The sequence below is a fragment of the Aphelocoma coerulescens genome, chromosome 7 (genome assembly GCF_041296385.1).
Source record: "Aphelocoma coerulescens isolate FSJ_1873_10779 chromosome 7, UR_Acoe_1.0, whole genome shotgun sequence".
Classification (NCBI taxonomy): domain Eukaryota; kingdom Metazoa; phylum Chordata; class Aves; order Passeriformes; family Corvidae; genus Aphelocoma; species Aphelocoma coerulescens.
The window spans coordinates 22,395,440-22,416,083 of NC_091021.1; the positions used below are offsets into that span (position 1 = coordinate 22,395,440).

A 20,644-nucleotide genomic window follows, 5' to 3' on the forward strand; every position below is an offset into this window, starting at 1 on the left:
TAATAAATGTAGTACTTTGACAATTGATAAAAAGGATATAGATATATCAGTCCAAATGGGTGAAATTCAGTCGAGATTCTCCCTTTAGCTGTCTTGTTATTTGACTGCAGTATAGTCATTCATATACCCTGATACCATTTCTTGCAATGAAAGAAATCTTAATAGCATATTTTGTAACTACTATATAGATTAGTATTTATATGAGTGCTCACATTGTAAAAGTTTTGCAATATAGATTACACTATACATTGAATTTTAATACGTTTAATACATTGAATTCAAATACGTTGAATTTTAATACTCCTACAGCTCTTAGAGCCACGTCTATTTGTAGGTTACTTCTTTCTCTTTGTCCGGGAAAAAAAAATAAAAATTATAAAAAGAACTTTCATAGCATTAGCATGAAATCCTTATGCTTATCTTTCCAGGTCCTGAAGGGGTTTCCAGAATGCTTACAAGCTGACATTTGTTTGCACCTCAACCAAAATTTGCTTCAGAATTGCAAAGCTTTCCGGGGGGCCAGTAAAGGCTGTCTTCGAGCTTTGGCTATGAAATTTAAGACAACACATGCACCTCCTGGAGACACTTTAGTGCACTGTGGAGATGTTCTCACTGCTCTTTATTTTGTGTCAAGAGGCTCCATTGAAATCCTTAAGAGTGACATTGTTGTAGCCATTCTTGGTAAGTACATTATTACAAGGCATATTAAAAGAGTACGATTTTCAAAAGAAATATTTATTGTTGTTCCTGGGACAGGAAATTCGTAAATGTTTTACTCACTATTATTTGAAAGCAAGTAAAAAAATAATTTAAGAAGAAAATTCTACATTACTGTAATAATTCATGAGCACCAAAGAGCCCACTTCTTTGGAGTTCTAAAGATTTATCTTTAGTCACATTAATTCCTAGGTAAAAGGTAAGCTGCAAGTTGAGGCAAGCAGATATCCAGTTATTCCAGTTCTGATTATGTTGCAAGATCAAAAGTCAAGATCCACCTGTTTTTTAACAGTGATGAAGGTATTGAGACACGTAGACTCCCCTATTTGCTAACTGGAGCAATCTACTCTGGGCGTTCAAAACGTCTTGTAGAGATTTTCAGAAATATCTGTTTCTGCCCACTGGGCATAAAGGAAAAGAAGAGAATAACATTAATCTGATCTAGATGTAGTAACACCGGGTGTTTCCCCTATGTTTCTTATTAACACATTCTTGTTTGTATAGCATGAGAGTTACTTGTTTTCTTTCCTAACAAAGTGGGCTCAGGACAATGCTCAGTCCAGCTGGGAGCTCACCTGCAACTGGGCATAGCTCTTATGTGAAACCAGTAAGACTTCATTAGCTATAGCAGTATTAAAAGTAAAATAACTAAAACCTTACCTAAACTTGACTACAGACTTTTTTTTCTCCAATTTTATATTAGGTAATATAAATGGAAAGAATAATTGAGTAGATGAGTAAGGATTTTGCTGTACAGAAGCCTATACCAGCTGTAATATCATTCATATGTTGTCTTTCTGTTAATTGGCCACTGCAGGAACTTACAGTCAGGAAAGTAGCTCAAGCAAGATGTGGACTGGGGGCAATAGGTTGCTATTAACCCACTTTTGACTGATTATTCTGTGTGTACTTTGCAGGGTGGGTATGTGAGCAGAACAAAGGTGTGCCTAAAGCAATCCTTCCCTAGGTTTAGATAGTGTTATCAAGATAATTCATCATGTCATGCTGTTGCATCTCATCAGCTGGGCCAGCTAGGCACAAGCAAAGTAGGGAGCATGCAAGTATAACACTGTGGGGTTTTTACTTAACTGTGTAAGAGTCTTTCCCTGATTATGAGCAGTGTGGTTCATCAAGGAATTAATCTCTCACATCAAAAACATGTAAATTTCTGTACTATTTCTGTTGCACTTGCAATCAAGACAAACTGACAATTTTATGGATTCATCAATTCCTTCCTGGGCCAAAGATGCAGACTGGTCAAGTTTTTCATGTTACGCACATCAGATCCCTGTGCTCTCACACTGCAGCAGAAACCCAGGTATTTGCAGGGCCATGCCACTGTATCTCTTCTGGCCTATAGCTGTTCACACCAGGGACTGCAGTTTGGAGCCTCACTCTCCCAGGAATGGTAGGTCAGACATAAGGACAGGTGTGCACAACTGCATCCAAAAGAAACTGAGCCCACATCTGTTGCATGATCCATGAGGCAGGAATTTGCCCATACCTGGCTCCAGTGAATAAGTCTGTGGTATCCTGAAGAATGTGCAGAAAAAGGATAGGTGATTCAAAGGAAAATTACTCTGCATTGAAATCATTCAGAAACCTAACAAAGTTTATCAATACTTAGTCAAATATTTTTAGTTAGTTAATTCCTCTTTCTGAAAGACCTACACACAGAAATGGACATAAAAAACACTCAGTGCTTTGTGCTCTGGACAACAGAGTATTCCAACAGAGGTAGCATGGATGAAATTTTCACCCTTAACAAGTATTGCAACATCATCAAAGAAATCAAAATGTTCTGAGAAATGTTGTGTTTCTCCCCCAGTTTTCTTCAAATCATCAGCACTGTCTGATGTGGATGAGTTAAGTTTCTTTAATAGTGATCTGGCAACAGTAATTCTGCATCAAATCCTTAGAAAACACAATGTCTCTGAAATCTACTGTTTCAGCTTTGCAGACAAGATGTAAAAATACTGCAACCATGTCACTACTCTCATTACAGAGGTTTTATATGCCTTGAATAGGGACCTCTGAATTCATAAACATTTGACAGAAGGACTATATTGGCAAACCCCTGTTACGTTACTGACTCCTGTTACATTTCCTATCTTTGACTATCTGTTACATTTAATGAACTGTGTTTGACGAAATAAAAACGAGGTTTTTCTCTGAAGATATGAAGAGATGAAAAAAGGATCACTTTTGTTGGCAGTTTATTTCCATAGTTAATCACCTTTACTGTTAAAAATGTGTGCTTATTTCCAGTACAAAATTATCTTGCTTCAATTTCTTTCCATTGGTTCTTCCTATTCATTCCTTCTCATATTCCAGAGGCATTGAATCCCAAATAATTTTTCCTCTCTAAAGAATATATGCAATATAATCAGGTTATCTCTTAATCTTCCCATGTTCTTTAAGACCCTCACTGTAAATCAGCCCTTAAATTATCTTTTGCATTTTTTAGCTGTAGTTTTCAGCTTCCTTTTTAGAAAATGGAGAAACCAGACCTACTCTTAGTAACCTAATTTGAAAGGCACAAATGTTTAACAGAGTCAAAAAATCACCACTGTATTCTTTTTTACCAATCTGCTGCTTCTCCCATGCTATGATCACTATTCTTTTCCATAAGTGTTTTCTTAGCTCCTCCCCAAACCCCATTTTGCAGGTAACCATGAAACCCTTAGTTTAGAGCATATTTTCACTGGTTTACAGGTGCAGCTGCTCTGCATTGATGAAGGTTAGGTGCAGTTTGGCAAAAATGAGCAATTAAATAGAGATGACAATCCTAACAAACACCTATTGCAAATGTGTCAACATTGACTGGAAGAATTGTAATGGTATCAAAACAGACATGTTTAAGGGGCTTATTCAAAAGAACACCTGCATCTTAGACGTTTTGCATTCCCTCCAAAAAATATAAAAATGAAGTAATTTTCTACTAAAATATATTTCAAGTATGGTTGGTTTCTTCATGTAATTCGTAATTACAGGCCAGACAAATGCTGTACTGGACTGAACAATAGAAATTGCATCTTTGTCCTCATAACAATATGATTGAAATCACCAAATAATGCTTTTAGAAGGACAAAGGAACCTGCACAATACATGTTGTTTTGATGAAACTGAAGAAAAAATGTGATGAAACTTTCACTTAGTCCAGTTATATGCCTATGTATTTTCATTGATCTTAATAATTTCACTTTTAATACTTAATAATACTGCTTCCTCTTTATATATGTGCAATGGTAATTTGGTTGTATCACTTCATGTAAAATCAAGTATTCTATGCCAGTATCATAAAGAAATACATCATTCAATTTAATGGCTTATTCATGTTGGAAATAATAATCTTTGTTTAATTTTCTTTCTGCAGGGAAAAATGATATTTTTGGAGAGATGGTACATCTTTATGCAAAACCAGGAAAGTCAAACGCAGATGTAAGAGCTTTAACTTACTGTGACTTACATAAGATCCAGAGAGAAGATCTACTAGAAGTTTTGGATATGTACCCTGAATTTTCTGATCTCTTCCTCACCAATCTAGAACTAACTTTTAATCTGAGAGATGAAACTGCAAAGGTACATACAATAAGTGATTTTTCTTTCTTAATATTGGGCCAAATCTGTCCCACAGTAACAAAACTTGAAAACAGCATTTGAAAAACCAAGGTTAACAAAATGAAAAGCTAAAATCCTGAGGCCAAATCCCATATTAAAAAAATATACTCACCTGATTGCTTCTACTGAAGTCAGTTAAACTCAGTAGAAGTCAATGAAATTATTCAGATGATGGTAATCTAACAGGATTTGGTTCTATATTTAAATAGTATTAAGGCTTCGCCCAGAGGGATTTTGTTAAAGCCATGGAAAATATGTTTTTTTTCAGATGACTATAGCCTAGGTCACCACAAGGGGAACTTTTGACACTAAATGTAATTGTTCATCCATAAAATAAGAATAAATCAGATTATCCAGATTCATTCTGTATCTAGCAATAGAAAATATTTAATTGCCTTTCAAATATCAATTGTTAATTCCCTTATCTTGGCATGCACTCTACCTCCTACGAGACTAAAAACTTACAAGGGACTTTTCAACTTTCACTCAGTCTTCAGATTTGCAGGCATTTCTTGGTCTCTTGTTCCCACAGTGACTGTCCTAAGTGTCCCCTTTTGCACAAATTACATCTTCAGGAAAGTCAAAATACCACCAGTGTTTCCTCATTTCAGACTGACAGGGTTAGTCTGACTGGGAAAGAAAATGGATGTTTGGCCAGAAGGGGAGTGGGGAAATTCTCTTGCCCAGCTCATGCTGCTGAGGCTAAAATCTTCCCCAGAAGATCGCAGGTCCACTAGCCCTGGCCACAAGCCAGGGACTACACTGCCCACAGAATGACTGGTTTACATTTAATTATTTCTGAGATACTGCTGTTTTGTGGCTTCTGACTACACTTTAAAGAACAACAGAGCTTCAGTGAGAAGGAACTAACATAATTTAGCCTCAAAAGCCTTCTAAGAAAAAAAGAGAAAAAAAACACTAAGTTTTGGGCTGTAAATCATAGAGAAATCTTTGCTAATCATATGTGGATCTTTTTTTAAAAATTATAACCAATAAAACTTCTGACAAGAAATGTCACTTCTTTATATTATGAGCCTTTTTAAGTAAAATATCATTCCAAAAATAAAAGACCAATTATATTCTTTTTTTCAGTCATCCTTCTGTATGCATTGTAAAGATCATAATTATTAATTACAGGTGAAATACAACACAATGAATGTATAGTCTAGTGATAAATTTAAAACGGAATGTCCATATGTTTGAAAAATTTCTTGAGGATAATTCCACATTAATGATTTAAGTCTGAGCAATTACTTCTTGCAATTACATTGTCATCAATGTTTTACCATTATTTTTTCCTCAGATCTGAGAAATTATTTTTTTAATCTATCTTCTGTTTTGTGGTGTAGAATACAAAGAAATTTCACACTTCTTATTTACCTCAGAAATTTTTCAGTTGTTATTCCTTAGTTTTGTACCAGCCACTGATTAAAAATCACTAGTCTTCCCAGAGACAAGGAAGGCAGGAGAGGCTCAGCCATGCTTCTGAGATTGCAAAATCACCATTTTTCTCTAGAAATTCCACTTACTTTCCACTGTCTATTGCAAGCCAGAAAATCATCCCCCAAAAGAAGCATTGAGCACATTCTCATCTTCAAAACATCACTCAGATCTGAATTAGTTATCAGAATAATAGGTGCTTCTGCCTCAACTTCTGCTCTTGCCCTCCTATTTGTGTAAAAGTATAATTTCCTTCCTGCAGTTATTCTACCAATGGGCCACCACTGAAGCACATTACTTGCCAGGTTTACAATGAAGGGAATAGAGAAAGATGTAAACACTTCCCAGTGCCCCTCTGCCCTTCTCCCACATGCAAATCTGCTTACATGAGTGGTATGGGAAACTTCACTAGCACAGGGAAGGGAAGTAGACTGAAGCCAATGCCATGGGTATGTATACAAAGAGCAAAACTGGTGTTATATTTGCTAATTTGTACATTTCTTATTTTTAAGTAAGTAGAAAAAATAAGGGTTAAATGCATCTTGTATCTACTGAAAAAAAAAGCACTGCAATCTTCTTAAGATGGGTAGAAATAAACAACATTTTGTTCTGCTACAGAAATAAATATCTGAATGATCTAAATCTGATAAAGAAGTAGGGAGGATCCAGAAAGATAAAATAATGAGAGGTGAAGTGCCTGATGCTTGTCAGCATTGTATTTATTGTAAAATATAACCTTTAAAATTATTGTTTAAATTATTGTAACCTTTATAATCATTACCATGAATTAAGTATAAATATAATTGCAATCAGTTACCACTTCTTGAAATAGTATACATTCTCTGCTAGAGGTAATTTAATTTTTTTCATTAATTTCTCTAAGATTATGTAAACCATATCTGTGCAAGTTCAGAGAAGCTGATAATAATAATGAAAATAATACATGAACACATGTATTTCCATGTAAACTTATTATCAGGATAATGGTATTTCACCATTAGGTGATTACAGTGTTGGTTTTGCTCAATCTGCATAAATTTTTTTTAAGTTAGCCTTGGGCAATTCCATTCATTAGCTGCTGATGGAGAGGCTGATGCAGACTGACTTTAATATTGCCTTTTTTAAAGCTTGAACGTGATTAACAGTCAATCACCTATTGCAAATAGGGCAATCACCTGCCCTCTTTAGATGGGACTAATCTGTCATTTTTTCTTCATATTTCGTTAATCAAGTCTGACCTCGTAATAAGATCACAAACTACCAATGATACGGATGGAGATAACTGCAAACTACGGAGACGGAAATTGTCCTTCCAAAGTGAAATAGAGAAAGGTAATTAACTTCATTTCTTACATTAGACAGCACCACCTCATTATTCCTTGGTATTTCCCTTGGTAATGCTGGGTACATTAGGGTCCTGATGTTGGCTGTTACTGGAGCAGCCCTTGAGAATCCAGCTGGGCAACAAAAATACTCTCTTCATCCTATATGCTTATGTATAACTAGAAGATACATGTTTTACCCTTCTATGACTTCACATCTATCAGTGAAGAGCCATTCCATTATTAAGCTACCTTATTGCCTTTGAGGCATGCACATACATATGCATATTATCTCTTAATAGCTATTTTCTGACATGATGTTTTAAACTGTGTGGAGAACCTAGTCTAGTGGATTATTTTATTTCCCCAGCAAAGTTCGTTGTTGAACTTGATGCTAGGTAGTGTTTCTGTTGGAAAGTAAAAAAGAAAGGGCCTGGCTCCGGCAGGGGGAGGAAGTTGCAGTCCAAAACCAATGTGGTTGATAAGAGCAAAACTCCCTTTATTAGCAATCCAGAGGCACTTATATAGTATACCAGCTTGTTAACTCTTAAGTGGCTTAAAACTTACCAAAGCGCATTTCTACTTCTACCTAATTGGACTTACATTGGCAAGCTTCTACTAGTTATGTTATGATTAAAAGAATTCAGAGTTCACCTCCCTTCTCTCCCGGTTAGCACATCTTATCAGTACAGCTGCATTGTTTCAAAACTCCCTCTTTGTTTCTCAGGCCTTTTCTCACACAAGAATTTTCTCATGGAGAGTCTTTCTCACACAGGCCTTTTGCTTGCAGGCTTCTGCTACAGTTCTTTTATTGATCCCAATAATTCTATTTCCCAACATGTTTCTCCCTGGAATAGAAATATTTTAAAGCTTAAAAATTTTAAATATTTCAGGACACAGTAGATTCACCATAGCCCAATTTCGATTCACATGGTAATGTGTAAAAGGTTGTTCTGGCAAAAGTTTAGATAACATTTTATGTGCTTACGTTCACATTAGTGGCTTTTGGGAGTAAACCTAATGAAGGAAAATTCATTGAAACCTTAAACCTTTTCACCAATTTTTAGTACTGCTAAGTACCAGGAACTGAGGACAGTAGCTATGGTCAGACAGCAACAATCATGAAGACAGCTAAACTGATACTCATAGGATATTCATGTTTATGTAGGAAAAACACAATTCCTTGAATACCATTACACTTCTATGGTTGAAGGTTTTGTCTGACAAATTACTGTTTCTGTTATGCCTGTCTTCCACACTCCACAGTTAAACCTCAGTCCTAAATGCAGCATAATACCAATTTATAGAGAAGCAGAGTGGCTGATAATAAATGGGAACAGTTTAAATATACATAGCAGGAATAACGCTTGATGAAGAGACTCTAATCCAGAGTGTGGCTATTCAGAACAATGACATTCCTGTTCGATCAAAGAAGCATCTTTAGGGCAGGAAGCCAAGACTGACAACAAATCTGTCAGGAAAATGTCCCCATGAAATATTCAATCTGCTCTTCACAAAGAATCTGTTGACAGAGATACTTTGCCTGACTAACCTTCACATTTCTTATGAGAAAACATATGCTGCTACCTAGACAAGATGGAAGTGATCTTTTATGTTGTGCCTGCTGTAGAATTTCAAATAGGCTACTCAGGTGTCAGGGAGGTTCCAAGACCCCTAGGCTTTTATGGTCTTCCTCAGTCAATTACACTGAACATCCTCTTTGAAATATTTATTTGCATTACTTTTGAAAAAATATAATTTCTCATAGTTTTTTTTCTCTGAAAAAAATACTTGGCACCAATGGGGAAGAAGAGACAAGACTGGCAAGCTTCTTAGTCCTGGCAATAATTGTACAGCACCTGGTAATACGTGGGTTAGGCAGAAGTGAGATACACTGGAAGTCCATCTGAGAAGATAAAATAAGTAAGAGTCCTTTGCCAAGAACTGAGTACACTTTTTGCCCAGTGGCTTACTGCCCCTCTCTGGTCTCTTTTCAGATTCTCTACATGTTCCCATGACCACAGCAGACACCTCATAGTCATAGATCTTCAGTGTCACTTTTCTGTGGCCATTCCTACATCCTCTATGAGGCTGTAGAGTACTAGAGGAACTACTGGCTTGTAAAGTAATATTCTATTGATTTCAACCCTTTATACGTAGGAGGGAGTGGCATCTTATTTTGATCCAGCATAGTTAGTCTATAATGATAAATATTTGGGGATGATCCTGCAGAGTTTTTCAGAACTGGAGGAGAAAAGACAGAGTTCCTGAACAAACAGCTGGAAAATGCATTTCTGGACAGAGTACGCCAAAAGATAAAAAATATATGTTATATGACAATCATATTTTGATTTCAGAGCTACAGTTTGAACAGGATAGAGACTCCCAGAATTCTTGCTCTTATATTTTGATATTTTATTTTGCAATTATTAGAGGCATGCTTATGAAATGGTCTTCTTTGTGGCATTCTTTACTTTCAGTTGTTGACCTACTAGCATATTATGCAGCTTTAAATTGTATTTTTTCCATCCTTAGTGTGATCATCATGTTTCTCTGTTTTGGAGTGCTAAAAATGGGATTGTGTTATCTCAGCCTTTAGTTCATGCTAGCCTGATTTGGGCCTTGTTGCCATGGCAACTCTTCCTGCATGAGTTTTATCAGGGGTTAAACAAAATCAACACCGCGCTCTGTTATGCATCTGCAGTTAGTACCACCATTTCTTCACTTCCACACAAGACCTTCTCACTCCACATATACATAATGACACCATTTCTATCCTGTGTCAACAAAAACTGATCTTAGCTAGTAAGGAAGGCTAAGAAGAGCTCTGTCATAATGTGATTTTAGAGGCTACAAGACTATTCGAGGGACTTCTCTGGCTTCTAGAATGGGTTGCAGTATCAGAACAGGTCCTCTGCAAAAATTAATGCACTCACTACATAGCGGCTTATACTTGCTCCCATGCTAAAGAAATTCACTGCTTGTCTTTCGGAATAACGGATGGTACTTCTTGCACAGGTGCAGATGCAGACTTAGCCAGTTGCCATAGATGCTTGACAGTCAGCCAAGAAACTCTCTGTGACTACTTAAAATTAGCAGCATTCCTGCCTGGCAGTTCCAAACAAAGCTCTCAGCTGGGCTGGCAAGTTAGTCTCCTGCTGAAAACTTAGCAACAATGAGCTGCTCCATCTATAGTCAGTTGTCATTTTTAGCAGTGCAGAATACAATTCTCTCTTGCCCATTTCTCATTTACTTCTAGCAGTTCTGTGTGAGTTAGCTAATTTCAAGGGAAATACATTCAGGCAAGAACTTTCTTTTGCTCTGCGAGTTCTGAGTGCAGTTCTATTATCCCATGCTGAATAGGGCATTTCTAGAGTTGCTTACATCATTATAAAATCCAATATATGGGTGAAAAATGCAGTGTAAGGAGACTTACTGAAAGGCTGAAAACTTGAGGCTTTGAAAAGACTTTTCTGGAGTTCAAGCATTATCACTTTTGCTAGCATCTTTTTTAACTTTTTTTTAATGTTGGCTTTAAAATCTTAACCTTCTTGGGACTGTTCTGGTGTCAGCTGGCCCAGGAAATTCATAACAAGAAAATACTAGTTCCATGGATGTGACTTTAAATGGTCACAAAACAAAGTCCTCACAGACTCTTGTTACCCTGGGGCTTGCACTTGCCCATGTCAACACAGACTGTAACAATCAAGTGGGATATAAAATACATTTTGCAGGGCTTCATTCTTAAAATATTGTTGACTAGTAAACTCATATATTGCTTAATTTTAATCTGAAGAGTTATGTTTCCTGATCAGACTTTTCAAAAAGTGTCTAGTGATCAAATCTCAGAGTTAGCATGAAAGCCAGAGTTCTAAAGAACTTCTGACACTGTTGGGGCCTGCCCGAGGCAGCACAGCATCCAGCTGCAGACGTCCTTGGTGTCAGCTGCAGCAAGCAAGGAAAGCTGGCTCCTTCGAAAGGAGCGAGCCCCAAACAAAGATGATGTAAAAGCGTCGGTGGAGGCAAAGGACGAGAGAGGGGTCTTTTATATGGGTTCCAGCTGGTTTATTGCAGGTGGAGAGTCCAGGGACAAAGACCAGGGATAAGGGAGAACACAATATTTTATATGGGAGTGGAACAAAGGGAAACAACCAATGGGGAGCGACTGAGGAGGAGGAGACAACAGAGGAATATCCAATAGGGATAACTTAAGGGAGAGAATTACATGAGTAGACCAATGAGGCGTCGAAGAAGGGAGAACTTTCCAGAACTAATACATAGGCAATTAAGGAAAATGCATAAACATGAGCTTATACACAAAACTGGGTGGTGCTCTCCTAAACCAATAAGCTTAAAACATGTAAACTAAGAACCACTAAGCTCATGGGAACTCGCTGTAACCAGTGGGTGAGGATTAGACCTTGGTGTTCTGGAGGCTTGTCCACCAGTCCTCTGAATGCTCTGCTGCAGTGGCCACCGCCACATGCACTGCAACAAACTTTTAACTCAATCTTGGTTAGTGTAACTATCTTCAGCGTGCACTGCTTCTAGGTGTTACTCAGCCTAAGAAGCCAAGCCATATTAACACAGCTTTATTACACAAAGTATCTAGAGGCCATGGCTCTTTATTACACAAAGTATCGAGAGGCCATGGCTCTTGATTTAGGTATAAAAGACAAGGACACGTCAGGAACTGTTTCTCCTTCCTAAAACTGTAAAGTGGAGCAGTACTAAGAGAATGGGAAAACACCACCTGCCCTGTTCTTTCCCATTCTTGTCCCCTCCCCCAGCTCATTTATCTAAATGCTTACTTTATGAAAAGATGCTCAGCCAAGCACTGTGTCATGTCCCCAGAAGGAAAGTAGGGTAAGAATGTGGAGAAAAATTGAACTGATATTAAGTCTTATTTACTTATATTAAGTCTTACTTAACTGTGTTAAACTGTTAGTATTATGCTGATGAAGTTGGCTTGGGCTTAATTAGAAAAGTGTTTCTAATATTCAACCAGAGTGCTAGGTCATTAAATGGCCAGGAAACAGCTAATATGTTGGCAGGCAGCATATGGCTGGAAACAAGACCTCATGTCCCCAAAATCTTACCTTAATCATGAATCCCCTAGCAAAAATGTATTTGGTCATCAGAGAACCCACTAGTGCAGTGTTCCATCTGCTCCTGTTAGTGTTGTTGCTGCTACCACAGCGCCTGGGAGCCACCTCAGGGAGCTTCCACAGAAGAGTCTTATTTCCTGGAGTTACTCCCAAAGAGGCTGTTTCCAAAGGCCAGATCTGATCAAAATGTTGTGGGCAGTCACACATGCCATAGCCATCCTTTGAAAAAAAAAAAAAAAATAGTAATAATAGTACCATGGTGAAAGCTAAATTCCTTGCAAAAGAGAAGAGAATTCTAAACTTGATAAGAGAACTGTTTTGACCTATGCCCTGAATTCGTTCTGAGGTGCATTGTTATAATTCTTTGTTTCTGATTGTTTTTAAGTATAGCATTATTTCCTGAAATATAAAATAAGAATTGTCCTTCTATCATTATTTGATTAGCATTAAAGTTGACACAAAAACAGACAAAGCAAAACCAGTGGAGATAGAAGGCTGTCACTCCATCTCTAACATCTCATTGTATTGAAAATGGCACAAAAGAATAAATGAAGGACTTCATATTCCCTTCAACTTTGAAATTCTTGGCTTTTTAAATGTGTCTCAAATTCAGTTATTCAAAAACTACCTCTTTTCTAAGCCTTTTTAAAAGTAGGAAAAGGATCCTTATGGAAAAGTCCATAAGGATTTCAGTCCATCATGATGGGGGAAGGTTTCAGTATCTTCTGCAGTTCCCTATTTCCAAAATCACCCTAACTTTCATATTTCAGAGATGAAACACAGCAAAAGACACATTAACTTACCAAACACTCACAAGCAGCACTGATATAGAACAGTAATTCAAACTCTGTGCAGTACAGTGAATTTCCTCCACCATCACTATTGAATCTACTGGAACCTTTCAGCAAAATTGTCAGAAATTCTGTAACAATGGAATCTCATTAGTTTATATCTGTATTTATATCTAGCTTTATCTATCATATGCATACCCATGGTAGACTTAGGACCTCCCAAATTATGAATGAAATTGGAATGAAACAAATCATCCATCATTAAAAACAATCACAGAAAAAAACCTTTTTACTACTCAGAGGAGAAAATGTTTCAGCTTTCCCAAAATACTTCCAGCAACCTACTTTTCTTAGGATTAGGGATCTTCCTGCATAGTTACTAGACAGACAACATTTTCCCTTGGTGTTAGTCAAATACCACATACACATCTGACAGTACATTTTTAAGTAGGGGGTCCTAAAGATAGGTGAGAAACCTTCTAGAAACTCTTCTATTTGAAGAGGAACATAATGAGTAGAAGTGAGGAAGAAGGAGGAAAACAACCCTGTGCTGAAGAATGCAAGAACTTCCACAGCTCAGGTTTCAGGAGCCATTGTAAGTCTTTGGCATTGTTTCAGATTTTGAGGTCTGACAGGTCTACAGACATGTAATTGAAGGTGCTGAAGCAGGACTTCTAGATACACAAATTCATGTGCCTGGTGGAACTTCAGACAAATTCTTTCTACCAGTTTAAGAAATGTCTTAGGAAATGTATGTGCACTTTTAAGACCTCTTGTCTCTGCCATGTGCTGAAAATGGCCAAGCTTTGATATAACTGCATCTGTTTCAAAAGATTGTTTTTAAGGACAAAAGAAATCTCTGATAGAAAATACCTATTTTCAGTTGTTCTTTGTTTCACTTTAGTTCTGCTGCATATTATGCTGTAGAAGAGCATAACTATACTATGATGTTCACAGAAGGAGAAATTGTAGTAACGTAGCCAATTCTCCTCACAAAAATCTGGTGCTGTTACTAAATTAAATTTTTAATAAATATGTGATGGCTTCAGGATTCATTACATTGTTTTCTTAAATTTCTAAACCATATAATCCTGTGGTCCTCAAATTTGACAAAATATCTGTATCACTGAATAGGCACTGTGTACTTTATCTCTGATTGCAACTAAAAAGCTGCAAACATACCTTTCCACTTTTAAAAGTGAATTGCAGTGCAAGAACCCATCAGATACTATGTGATTATTTAGATTACCAAAAGAAAATAAAGTGTATGTGAAAGATAGCCTTTATGTTAATTGTCTCATTGTACTAAGTATTATTGCTATACTATATGTGAAAACCATACAGATGGCTTTCCTGTTGGGAGACAATTGCTTTACAAAGTGCACTGCAGATTTTACCAGTTCAGTTTGTTTTCAGAGCTTTAGGACCAATCACTTCTCCTGACCATACCAATTTCTATTTTTCCAGATGGGATAATTTGGAAAATATTTAGATCTGAGTTTCTCAGGTTATCCAATAGACCCTGTGCAAAGCTTTCAAACTATTTCTCTTTTTTCTTGTGCACTAAATTTGTGATTTTTCCATACAGTTTTCATGCAGTAAGACCCATCCAAAAAGTAGGTAATTAGACATTTTGTAAACTTGAACAGCGCTATAATCACACGTGATGTTTCACCAAGGAGCAAGAAAAACCTCTAGAGATACCAGGTTTTGCTTTCTTATCGCTTAGTTGTTAGTTATAAGGACTTTATGGTTTTACTTTCCTTAATTTTTTTTCTTTTTTCCCTACTATTTTGTCCTCAGGGATGCATTGGTCATATGTAGATGTTAGAGCAAGCTATGCTTTCTGCAGGCGCTCAAAAAGGTTTATGAAGGCAACATTTCTCTGTTTTCCTGATCACCTGTCATGACCTGAGATGATCAGGACAAATTGAACAAATTTCTGTTCAGCTGAAAAGTGGTAGAATGCTTTGTTCAAGTTGTTAGTCTTCTGGAATAGACTTTCAGATGACCTTTCCTGGAATGTATTCCTTTTCAGAACATGAGTTAAGACTGGCATTGACAAACATCTAGATGTCACAACATGTCAGAACTCTAAGGCCAAGTCAATTCTGAGACAAGAGTTCAAGCACTAGAATTCAAGGCTCATAAATGTCTTAGGTTTGTTTAAGTGGATTTGGGTAAGTTGTAGTACTTTCTGAAACATCAGAGACATAAGGGTTAAATATTTCCACAGACAAGAGCAAAATCAGTTTTCAGACAAGTTTTCTGGTAGCAAAGGTGGAGTAGCTCTCATTTCAAATGCTACATGCAAAATCAAGTGCTGAATTTTACCTATCACTTCTCATGCATTTGAAAAGATTATGGGGATCATGTCCTTCTCCCAGTGGAAAATAAATCTATGAAAATTCCTTATACTGTTTACCATAAGACTGCAAAGGAATACAAATTACTTAACTTTGTTCTTTTATTCTTAGATAAAGGAACAATATGGCAAAAAAAAGTTCACCATACCAATACTTACCCACTGAATGACCAGACACTGGGTTGCTTTTCATTTCCTGTGTACAAGCAGTCACCTTCCTCCTTTTTGATATCTTCCTTTAGCCAGTCTATCAGAAGGCACTCAGCTATATTTAGCAATGTACTCCATACCAGTCACATTCAACTAAGTAAAGCAAACAGCAAGAAAAAAAATTGAGTAGCATTTTAATTCTCAGTTTATTGATCCTAAACTCGCTGATTGGCATTCTGTAAAGTAGTTTATTCTGTGTACAGCTTGAGTAGACTTCTCTGGATTCTCATATATCGGTCCTGCTCCACAGTACCAGTACTTTTTGATATTAGCTAAATATTATGTATGGCTTATAATGTTCTTGCACCACTAAGTGAAAAGCAGGGATTCCAGGAATTAGGATTACCATTTTCCCTGACTGATTGTATGCTGTTCCCCATCTATATGATGGAAAACATAGGTATGGTTTGAACATCAGTGTGCATCAACACCAGTGCATCAACAGCTTTTGATTTTTTTGACATTTTGAAATTTTGCACTCTTTCAATCCTGTTTGTGGTATTGTATTTAACATACTATCTGAAATGCTTGGTCACTGACTTTTCATTCAAAATATTTGCTGCCTATGGTGGGCACATAAGGCATTTTTCTGCTCTCTGACAAGTTAACAGGCATTCTTAAATTAAAGAAGAGATAACAAATAGTCATGATGATTAGCAAATACTTTGTTCATACATAGAACCACCATGGGAGTACCTGGGTATATCACACAAGAGAGAGCTTGTAACAGTTGAACCAAAATTCTTGCTGGGAATCTGAAGATCTCCAGACCTTTTGAGCCATTAACCAACCTTCCATCTAAGTCACGGTGTGCATTTCTCCTTACCAACGCATGCACTTGGTGTAGTGTAAAACAATTTTTTAAGAGGAAAGGGAAGATGTCATTTCTGCTGAACAGATTTATAGGTGTGCAGATCATGTTAATTTTGAGGATTGTCTGTGTTATAGTTTGGAATATAAATTGCTGTCTGTGGCAGTGAGGAAGTCATTCACCTCATTTGCTGCACAAAATCGAATTTGTCTCAGCATATTATGGGATTGTTTTATTGGATGGCTGAAAAGGAAGTAAAAACTTTCTACCTTCTGAAACACTAGGCTACATAGCTAGCTTGATTAATGATGACAAATTCCAGTTAATGAAATTACAGCAGTATTAAACAATGCTGCTCCATAGGTAATATACTGCTGACACTTTCACCAGTATTGTTTGCAGCACACTGATACATTAAGAGAAAATACATCTAGATCATGCAGACTGGCACTACTTGAGCAATGCAAAATTTCAGTATTGCAGACCATATCACACAAAAGAAATCGTCTGACCTCTGATAACCATCCTATGAAGTAGGATTTTAATGCCAGTATTTCTGTGAGTCACTGTCATAGCTCTATGACCCAGACTTGTGACAACCCCATTTCTTCCCTTCCTTTGCCAGTGCACGCACGAAAAACAGGACACAAACCTTCTGATAATTACTTTGAAGATTTTGGAATTTCCAGACAGCAAATGTCAGAGGACATTGCCTGTAAACTTGGCAGGCACCCAAAACATACAACAGGCTAGAACAGTCCCATAAAGAGTGTAAATGATGTTTGTACATTTTGGTTAAGCAGGAAATTACAGAAATAATCATCTTCAGTAAAACAGATTCTATCAGTCAGAATAAGAAAGTGAAATTTGTCTTACTGGAAAAGGAAAGAGAAAACACTAGAACTGGTGTGGGGAGGGGAAAGGAAGATGGGGTTTAGTGATTACATTTGGAAGAAGAACAGAAAGGGATAAATAAAACTTTAAAAACACTTTTCTGTGTGACAGAAAGTGAACATATCCATACATACACAGATAGAAAAGTCTTCTCTTCTGGAAAATCCATTCCAAACCATTGACTGGATTTCATTACAAAAGGAGGGAGAAATTAGAGAAATTCACATTCTGAAAAAAGCCCTACCTATATATTTGTAACTTATTTTCCACTGAGCTACAGAGGCACTGCTAAGGTGTTGAGCAGAGGTATGGAGCTTGCACTGTTACCAGGTCCTGAAGAGTCAATAAAATAGAGCAGTTTCTATTTTAATTCATACCCTAGGGGCAAAGTATCACAAGATTATCCTCCAGAGAGAAGAATCTTTAGCATTAAATAGGAGTCTTTTAAAAAGAAAACAACTTTTGACTCTCTGTGTATAGCCAGATGCCTAGAAGATAATGCAATGGCAGTAAAGCCAAAGATGTCTGTTTTGAAATAGATCAGCTGATGAACAAATCTTCCCTGATTTCAATAGGCAGGAGCCTACATTCAACAGATCTCTGCCTTCCTTCTCATGCCAGTGAGTTCATAATATTTGGACAGCATTTAGAAAATAATGCATTCTGTTGTTCTGATATAGATGGAGACTAAATGCAGGGATATCAACTGAATTACCCTGGTTTTACAGAAGAGTAGTTATTAGCAGAATCTGGCTTCATGTTTCTGAATATTTTGTCATTTTATGAATATAAGAGATAAGACAGTCTGCTATACTTCAGCTGCCAAACAATTTTTTTCACTCAATGACCCCTTCTTAAAATTAGTCCAGTGCTTGATTTGTATTCTACAGAGTGCTAATTACAGCTGCCGTTAGTGTACAAAATCCCATGAACATACAAAATTACCCTAAAAATTGGCAATTTCAAGCTTTCATTAGGTCTTTTTCCCAGGTTGAATTCAGTCAAACACTAAGTAATTAGGACAATTTACTGTAGCGTGACTGTATGTTTTCAATATATTCCCACAAGAAATACCATGGGAGACATCTATAATAAAATTTTCTTATGAAGCTTTCTTTTGTTTTTGTACAGTTTTGGAGATGGAATTGCCAAGAACATGGCATTTGACTCTCGAGTCTGAGCATCCCTCAAGAACTTTACACTGCCAGTCCATTTGCAGTTGTTTTGACAACTTTGCAGTAACTCAGCATCACCAGTATCACGTAGAGCCAGTAGTCCTGCTTAACAGAAGCCCAGTAAAGTCACTTCCATTTGCAGTTGTGTTAATTGCCCTTGGAGACTCTAGAGGGTACAGGTACAGGAGGCCTGCCAGTTTATTTTGCTGTGTTATTGGGTTTATTTTGTTCACCATTACCTGCCCTCACTGCTCACAGATTTCTGGACCCTTGAAGGGTGCTCTTTACAGGTATTGCATTCTTTTTATGTGCAGACAAAGATGATTAGATGAAGCCACACTTTGATTTCCTTACAGTGACCAGAAAACAGAGCAGAAACCTAGGGAGTATATGGAATGGTGTATACAGCCACTGCTGTAGGCTATAAGGACTACAGACATTCCAGAACTATGTTGATTAGTAATTAGCACAAAGCAGATGGGAAATCATGCTGTCTCCCCAGGAAGTTAATGCAAACTCATTACAGTATTTATATGTTGTTGAGACTACCCTGCTAGAATGTGTTTTAAATAAATAGCGGAACTGAAATTATCTTGACATTTCAGTTAAAAATAGGTAAAACCAAATTTTGAATTCAAAGTTAGCTTCAAGTTTATGCTGAAAAGAGATCAAGACTTCTCTGTATTAAGAAATTATCATTCTTGGGTTTAAATCCTTTTAATTTTTACAATATGTTTTTAAAGGTATCTGCTTTTAAAGGTATCTGCTTTAAATCTAGGCTTACTTTCAGTTTCTTAAGAGGACTAAATCTGCTGCTGTTCACTACGGACCTTGAATATGATTAATGAAAGATTCATTCTCAACTTGACTGGTACACTGCCACCATATATATCACAGAATGTTGTTTACTTTTGTTATTCAAAAGGTTGGCTGTTCAGAGAATTGCAACTCTAAAGGCTAAGGAATTTGAGCTACTTTGCAAAGTTGTTTTGAGGAGATCCCATGAAGTCAGACTAGGAACTCCCTTCTTTGTGTTTCTCTCTACCATATCAATCCTGTATAAATACGGAGAAATATGCTCTCTGGTTAGGTGGGCCCAGAAATTTTGGGGATGAGTGGTTGATTAACATATATGTCTCTTCTGGGAAAAGAATAATCAACAAATATGCTCTCATGTGAGAATAACTTAAATGAGTATTTCTGATACCTAGTCTAACATACATGACAGTTAGCCTGTCAAGACTGTGATAAATGCCCAATAATGAGAGAAATTGGAAGACAGAATGAAATAGTTCATATTTTGTAGACTTATATAAAGCTTTCTTAAATTTTGTCCTCACTTAAAAAAAAAAGAGTACACAGGAGGGCTGTGTTGGATAAAGCCTTTGTTGTTTCGATATAAGCAAGTTTTTGCAAAACGAGTTATGGTTTATGGACTAAGAATACTTACTACATACATGCAAATATCTTCTAGGACTTCAAAAGAAATATAAATCTCCTCTGATAGAAGACTCAAAAAAAGGCTTTAAAGTTTGGTTTTTTTCTAACAGACAGTGAACTTCCTACCTGTATAAGAATCATGTCCATCCTCAGACCATAATAAACTAGAATAAACTTTCATTAATTGCTTATTTTTGTATACAATTATTTCTGTTTCACAGATTATTTCAGAGAGAATGATCAGAGTGATCCTGAACCCTCAGGAGACAGCACCAGATACTATCAATCTGTTAAGAAACATTTTGAGGAGAAAAAAAGTGGGTCATCATCTTTTGTGTCCTCTATTGAAGATGAGCAAAAACCCCTGTTCTCTGGGATAGCTGATTATCCATCTGTAACAGAGAAAACCACAGAGGTGGACTTTGAAGAAACGGATCATGACACAGAAGAAATTCTTATTGACAAAAGAAGCAGTTCTTGCAAAGGTAATCCAGCTGTTGCTATTTAGAAAAGTTTGAGCAGACATCTTTTTAGTCTGATTAACAAAAATAATTTTCTGAATGGTTCTCTTGATTCTTTACATAATATTTACTCCAAAAAGCTTAAGAAAAAATATTTTAGATCAAAAAATTATTATTTCTCAAGAGGCTTAATGTAGTTTAATTCAGTGGGAACTGGATTACAGTTCTGTGGGACTGGATTGTAGAACCTCCAGAAGGCCATTCTAGGTTTTACTGTAAATCATCTTGT

At 36.7% G+C, this 20,644-nt stretch overlaps 1 protein-coding gene across 1 annotated transcript in view; it reads left to right on the forward strand.

Annotated features, from left to right (window-relative positions):
* The window catches only part of KCNH7 (potassium voltage-gated channel subfamily H member 7), a 217,133-nt gene that overhangs the window by 187,494 nt on the left and 8,995 nt on the right, over positions 1-20,644 (forward strand). Inside the window, exons 10-13 of the mRNA XM_069020800.1 lie at positions 429-681; positions 4,094-4,299; positions 7,011-7,110; positions 20,128-20,379. Coding sequence (XP_068876901.1) covers positions 429-681; positions 4,094-4,299; positions 7,011-7,110; positions 20,128-20,379 — 811 coding nt within the window. The remainder of the gene's footprint in view (positions 1-428; positions 682-4,093; positions 4,300-7,010; positions 7,111-20,127; positions 20,380-20,644) is intronic.